At 50.8% G+C, this 6,876-nt stretch overlaps 1 protein-coding gene across 3 annotated transcripts in view; it reads right to left on the reverse strand.

The window, feature by feature from the left end:
* Positions 1-3,419: 3,419 nt before the first annotated feature.
* HHATL (hedgehog acyltransferase-like) overlaps positions 3,420-6,876 on the reverse strand; it is a 23,202-nt gene continuing 19,745 nt past the window's right edge. For all 3 annotated transcript variants that reach the window (XM_017830038.1, XM_017830036.1, XM_017830037.1), the window contains 2 exons: positions 6,348-6,489; positions 3,420-5,111 (listed from right to left, as the gene is read on the reverse strand). In XM_017830038.1, coding sequence (XP_017685527.1) covers positions 4,987-5,111; positions 6,348-6,489 — 267 coding nt within the window. In that variant the 3' untranslated portion in view covers positions 3,420-4,986. The remainder of the gene's footprint in view (positions 5,112-6,347; positions 6,490-6,876) is intronic.

Below are 6,876 nucleotides of genomic sequence, written 5' to 3' on the forward strand. Positions count from 1 at the left end.
CCCTGAAGGTGCTTAAGGAAAGACTGGATGTGGCACTTAGTGCTATGGTCTGGCTGACATGGTGGTGTTCAGTCACGCGTTGGACTTTATCTCGGAGGTCTTTTCCAACCTAACTGATTCTGTGATTCTGTAATACATGCGTGGGCCCTGATGGCACAGTCCCTGGGCACTTTGTCATCAATAAATTCATCTTTTCCACATCTTGGTGACAGACAGAGTGTCTGAGGCAGAAGAGAAGTAAAGGAAATGCAACAAGGGGCTTCAGCTCACGGGTTAACACATCGAAATGCAAGTACCTTCTAGTAAATTGAGGGTCTCCTGCTGAGATCTGATTCAACACACCCATGATGAAGTCTAGAGCAACAGCAGTTCAATCTGAGCTGATGAACCAGAGCTGATGATCCAGAGCTGAGTGGCCAACCTGAGCTGATGATCCAGAACAGCTGAGTTCTCCGGCAGGCCTTGTGTCCTTCTTGCATGCCTATGGAGGTCTAGGAAGCCCAACGGGTCCCCAGATGGCCACTCCAGCTCCATCTCTTCCCATGGAGCTCACAAAGAAGCAAATTATTTTTAGCAGACATGGGCAAGCAGAGCAGCTCTAATTATTTATACCTATAGTAAAACTTGTACATGAATCTGTTTTATCTTTTACTGTGGATCCTCCGGGCGGGCTGACACTCAGTGATGGCACAGATTTAATTAATGATTTAATTAAGCCTATGCAGAGATATTAGCCACTATTCTTGGTGTATTTAAAGCCACATAACCCCTTACTCTGGCAGGGATGTATTTATAAAAATTGCCATGATGATCATCTGCATAAGCGGGAAGAGGGAGGGAGCTATACTGGTATGAAGCCCTTTTGTACTGGTGTGGTTCCAGCACCATCTGGGAGGTACCAATATAGCAGGAAAATAATCACATGCTGTTTTCAGAGCTCACATCATAAGATCTTCTGCTGTGCTGCTCATCTGTGACGGGATCAAACACCGAGGGCCGATCTTTGAACTGGATCGAACTTCAGAAATCTTTCTCTGCTCCCTTGACATCTGGGGCTGGACACCCCAACCCTCCCCTCTGCCCTCCCTCTGCATTAGCTCTGCTCTATCCCAAGTTTAATCCTGTGTTGTTGTGCTACCAGCTGGGATTTCCACCACCCCCCTCCCTCTGCCTTTAATCTCCCTTGAGCCCCGGGTTGTTTTCCTTTTCGCTGTGCTGCCACCTGACTTTCACCTCCATATTCTGTGCATCACAAGGCGCTGCTGCTAAAATGCAGCTACAGCCCATCCCTTCCCAGAGGAGCTCTGACCCATTAGTGGGTCTCTGGCATCTCTCAGGGTCGTGGTTCATCCAGGGAAAGGGCACTGTGCTGGTCCCAGACCTGCTCTGGGGTCTCCACTGGTTTCAGTGACTTTGCACAGCAGCTGGACCAGCTCCAAGGCTTGGGGAAGCAGCCCAAGCACTGTGTCCCCCAGATCTGACAAGGATTTCCAATGATCAATGGACTAAATCAGTTATTAAGTGTGTTCCTAAGTGGGCAACAGCCCCAACATGACATGGGAGCAGGTGAATGTCCTGGTGTTGGCTGAGAGTTTGTTTGCTTCCTTAGGAGCTGCTACAGTGCTGTGTTTTCTGATTTAGGATGAGAACAATGTTGACATCACCCTGACATTTTGGCTCTTGCTGAGCAGTTCTCACCCTAAATCAGGGACTCACCAGTGTCTCAATCTCCGCTAATGAGGGGTTGCACAAAAAGCTGGGAAGCAGCACGGCCAGGAGAGCTCACCTGAACTGGCCAGAGGGATATTCTATACCACGGAACACCATTCCCAGTACATAAAACTGTGGAAGTTACCCAGGAGGGGGCCAATTGCTGTTTGGAGACAGGCTGGGCGTCAGTCAATGGGTGGTAATTGTATTGTACATCACTTGTTTCTCTTGGGTTCTGTTACTATTATTATTACTATTATTATAATTATCATCATCTTTTGTTTCAAATATTAAACTGTTTTTATCTCACACAAGGTTTACCTGTATACCTTTTCTTTTCTTTCCAATTTTCCTCCCGATGGGGGTGAGGAGGGTGCAGGGGGAGTGAATGACAGGCTGTGTAGCACTTAATTGCCAGCTGGGATTAAGCCATGACAGTGAGTATACATGGAAAGCATCTTAAGGGATGCAGCAGGATCACTCCTTCCCATACAAAATTTTAGGACAAGGAAGGTGAAAGCAGGAATTGTAGCCACGTCAGGCTGATCAAGAAAGCGTCCAGTGTAGGGCTATTAATTGGGATTTGTAATTGCAGTAAATAATTGCTTTTCTTGGCTTCTTGTGTGAGTTTTATGAAAAAAACCCAATAACTACATATGATGAGATGCTCTTCTTCAGGAGAGAGATGAGGAGTGGATATACCCCATTCTAGAGCAGAATTCAGTGAGGCTGAGGGTCTCCTGTGCAAGGCTGAGCTGGCTGAGACAGCACCAGGATGCTCCTGGCCCACCAGACCTCCTGGGCTTGTGGTGACACTGAGGGGACAATTTCAGGTAAAGGAGGGCAAACCCCAAGATCTGCCCTGAACTGTGTCTATCAGATCACTGGCTGGGTCGGTGTCTAAGATTAGCTCCTTCTGGCAGCTTCAGCAGATGCAGCTGCTGGGTAAATATAGATCCTTAGTGAATGGGCTATTTTCACTCCTGGAGTATCCAAGTCAGGAGGGCAGTGCAGTCACTGGGCTTTGCCATGTGAGTCACCCACTTGGACACCAGGAGGTGACTCTGTTTGTCCTGCTGGGCAGCCAAGGACCTGAGCTGAGCCACCCTCAGCCACACAGCCCCTGGGCTCAGCACCTCAGGGTGGTGTCAGTTGTGCAAGGACACCCGTGTGGGGGAGGAGAGATTCATTTCACCCCCGAGGAAGCACATCCTGTCATAGCTGTTACGGTGGAAAAACTAAATCTGAAATAATGGAGGTGCCAAGAAACATCTTCCAAAAGTCCAGCAGCAGACCTGTGTTAAAAAGGGCTGTGCCTGGCAGCCAAAGGGGCTTTAGGGATGTGAGGAGGTGCCATCAAGGCACAATACCTGCCCTTAATTCCAGCATTTTTGGTCAGGCTTCCAGAAATAATCCCTATGTAGCTCCTAACTAAAAACCCACATAAATGGCAATTTGATGGCCACGGGCTCAAGATATTTCACCAGTACAAACATGGAGTCAAAATAAAGGTGAGAGTGAATCAAGCTGCAGCCCAACCTCCAATCTGGTGATGCCACTAAGGTGGGTTTCTGTTAAAGTCAGTAATGTCTTGTGTCACAATTTTGTGTGGGAAGTGAGGACCTGCAAAAAGATCCCTGTGTCTCTCAGCTCCGATGGCCGAGGTGTCACCTGCAGTACAGCAGCAGAACAGGGATGAGCAGCAGGGGCCAGAGTCGTCCAACATTTATTTACTACATAAATAAGTGACATTTATCAGGGACTTCACAAATTACTTTGGCAGAGCTGAAAGCTGGCTAGGAACTGATCCCGCTTCATCCACAGGGAAGCCAGAACACACCAGCACCAATACCCACATTGCAAAGGGGTCCAGATTCTGCCCTCACCAAACACTGACACACCTCAGACGTAAGGCCACTGAAAGTTACTCTAAAGTGCAAGAGAGCCAGAGCTATTTTGAAGTTATTAACCCACCTTTTCCCCAAGGCACCATGCTTCACACACTCCCATGCTGCATCCCAAAGTCTGCTTCTCCAAGGAGACTCCCATGGGCTTTCTCCCACCCCTCAGTCACTGCCCTTCATCCAGGGTCTTTCTCCTCCTGTGTTTACCTGTGTGCTCACTCAGCCATGCACTCATGGGCTTGGGCTGTGCCCACCAAAGGCAGCTGAGAAGAGGGGTGGGTGGCTGAAGATGAGCAGGAGTTGGCTACAGCATCTTCTGCCCCTCAGCCATGGGCAGGAATGTGAGTTCAAACCCTAGTCCATAGCATATAAAAAAGAAATATAGAAGGGTGATTTGGCTTGAGCCCCAGGACATGTGTCACAGCAGGATGGTTGTGGTGGCCACTCAGTCTCAGAGCCAGCAGTGGAGAGCCCTTAGGGCTTGACCTGGGCCCTGGGGACCCAGCAGTTGAGGGCCATGTGTTGTGTTTCTTTGGCATCCTTGCTCCCAGTGTAACCTGCAGATGATGCACAATGGCTGTGAAGCAGTTTGGCTCCCACACTCATTAACTGTGCCTGGTGTTGGCACTGAATCACTTTTTGAGACATTTATCGGTGAAGGGACCTGCGTTGTAGAGATTGTAACACCCAGCACCATGCACGGCTGACAGTGGTGGGCAGAGTCACCTTTCAGGGTGTCCTTCCTGGTCCTCCTTCCCTTTGCTGTAAAGCCTCTACTATTTATTTACTATCTCTTGGTAGGAGTGGATCCTGCTGAGCCCTTTCACAGCCCTCACTGCACAACCACAGGAGCTGAACCCCGCACAGTAAATCAGATCATTTCTTGTGGTGAAGGGAACACAGGATGGAGATGTTCTGCACAGAGCAGGCTCAGCACCAGCTAATCCCTTTTTCAGTGTCCTGGCCCACCCTAAAACCTCCAGCCATGGGACTTGGAGGGTCTCCTCTGGGAGACATGAGCTACATGTCCTGTGGGAGTGCCGAATGCTGGTGGACCAAGAGTTGTGGGTGAAATCTCTAGGCCTGCACAGTGTCAGAGGGTCAGAAAAACCATGGGATGGCTCTATCTGGCGTGAAAGAAATGTCCTGGGAGCTGCCTGGGCAGCCTGGGGAGCCTGTAAAACGCCCACTGTGCCTGACAGAAAATCCTTCCTGCAGCAAGGGGGTGACCGGTGCCTTCCAGGTGACTTCTACAAGGGTGAGCTACAAGTCCGATTGTCAGGAGGGCCTGGAGAGCCCCAGCCAGGGGCTGTCCTGGCAGCAGTGGCAGGAAGGGAGACAAGGCTTTGGGATAAGCCTGCTGATGCCTCCCCTACTCCACCTTTGCCTTGTCACTCTTCTCCTCCTCCTTGATGGCCAGGATGCGCTCGCGCTCTTTGATCAGCTGCACTCCACAGTACGTGATGAACCAGATGGACAAGGTGCTGACAGGGAAACCTAGGAGAGGGAGGGAGACATGGTCACCTTGGTGTGGTTCCATGCCTGAAAAGGACAATTCTTCACCAGCATTGATGCCTCTCAGGTGGGCCTGGGAGGTCCCACAAGTTCACAGCGGCCAATGACGTTTTTCATCCCGGATCCAGCCCTGCAGCTCCGCTGAGAGAAGAGAGAAATCCCCAGGAGCAGATTTTAGATGAAGCTGTGCCTGAGCCCACCAAGGCACCAGGGACAGCAACCAATGTGGGAACATGGCTTTGAGCCCTCTCTTATCCCCAGAACTCCTTCTGCTCCTTGAGTTCAGACATGGTGGTTGACTTTCTCCCCATTCAACCTGCCCATTGCTCAACACTGGGAACTTCTGGAAGCTTTGGGGCCCCACTGATGCTGAGGATCAACCCCAGCCTTGTCCTCTGCTTCGTGGGGACACAGTGTCCACCCAGGAAAACACATATTTTTGTCACCCACGTCAGTAACTGAGAACCAGGAGCTCTCCCTCCACTTAGGAAGGGTCTGACGGCATCTGCAATCACAAACCCCGTATCCACAGCAGAGGGCAGATACAGGGCTTGTTCCTGCTAAAACAGGACCTCTGAAATGAATAATGCAACCAGCAAAGGCCAGCTGGCTCAGCAGGCAGGCACTCCTGGCACACTGAGCCCAGAGCATGACATTATCCATTCCCTACGCCAGCCCCCTCCCAGGGAAGGCTGGAGGACGTGGGCTCTCAATAGCTATTTATACCCTGGGCAGCTCCAGAAGACTTCAAATAGTGCCACCATCCACTGATTAGAAATGCACAGGCTGCAGGACAAGGATTTGTACCCGTCACCTTCAGGTTGGTGCAGGAATAACTGCTAAAGCAAGGGGGATGAGGCAGGACAAGTAAATCCCTTTCTCCAGCAAGGGGAGATTTTCACAGTCAGGGGCTCAGCCCGGTGGGGTGACAGTGACCTCTGCAGTGCTCCAAGGAGCCTAAATCAGTGCCAGGCTGTGCCAGGAGCTGTACAAACACACCTGGAAGGCAGCTTGGATCCCAAAGTGCTCTCATGGGGAGGGTGGGAGCTCAGAAACCACCGCCTGTATTTATTTCATAAGAATTAAGCACATTTAGAGCAGCCACGTAACAAGTTAGGCCACTTTGGACCCAAGAGGACTCAAAAGTCAGTCTCCAGCTCCCCTACAGTCCCCATGAAGACAAAGGTCCCTCAGTGGGGAAGGCTGGGAGCACCTTACCTGTCACAAGGAGTCTCTTGGTCACCAGCAGTGCAAAGTCCAGGCTGCTGAGGGCAGGGATGTTGTAGAGGACAATGGCCCAGAAGTTCACTGCCCCAAAAGCCGCCCGGATCCGCCGGGACATGGCCCCTGACAGCTTGGCCTGTGGAGAGGAGAGGGCCAGAGTGTGAGGGAAAACGGGGCTGTAAGGAAAGGGAAGGCACTGGTCCAACTCCAGCTGGGATTCCAGAAGGGAGGCAAAAATCAGAGCAGCCTTCAGTGCCTCTGGCATGAAGAAATGTTAGGACAAGGCAAAACATCTGCTTTGCTGCATTAGGGGCCCTGGGCTGGTGTTTCAGGGTCCCATGAGTAGGGACAAGATGTTAGCACAGTTTCATGCTAATTGTAGGATCACAGAATGGTTTGGTTTGGTTTGGAAGGGACCTTATGGATCATCTCATTTCAAACCCCTGCCATGGGCAGGGACACCTTCCACTATCCCAGGTTGCTCCAAGCCCCATCCAACTTGGCCTTGGACACTTCCAGGGAT

This window comes from Lepidothrix coronata, unplaced genomic scaffold, assembly GCF_001604755.1.
Source record: "Lepidothrix coronata isolate B3197 unplaced genomic scaffold, Lepidothrix_coronata-1.0 Scaffold173, whole genome shotgun sequence".
Classification (NCBI taxonomy): domain Eukaryota; kingdom Metazoa; phylum Chordata; class Aves; order Passeriformes; family Pipridae; genus Lepidothrix; species Lepidothrix coronata.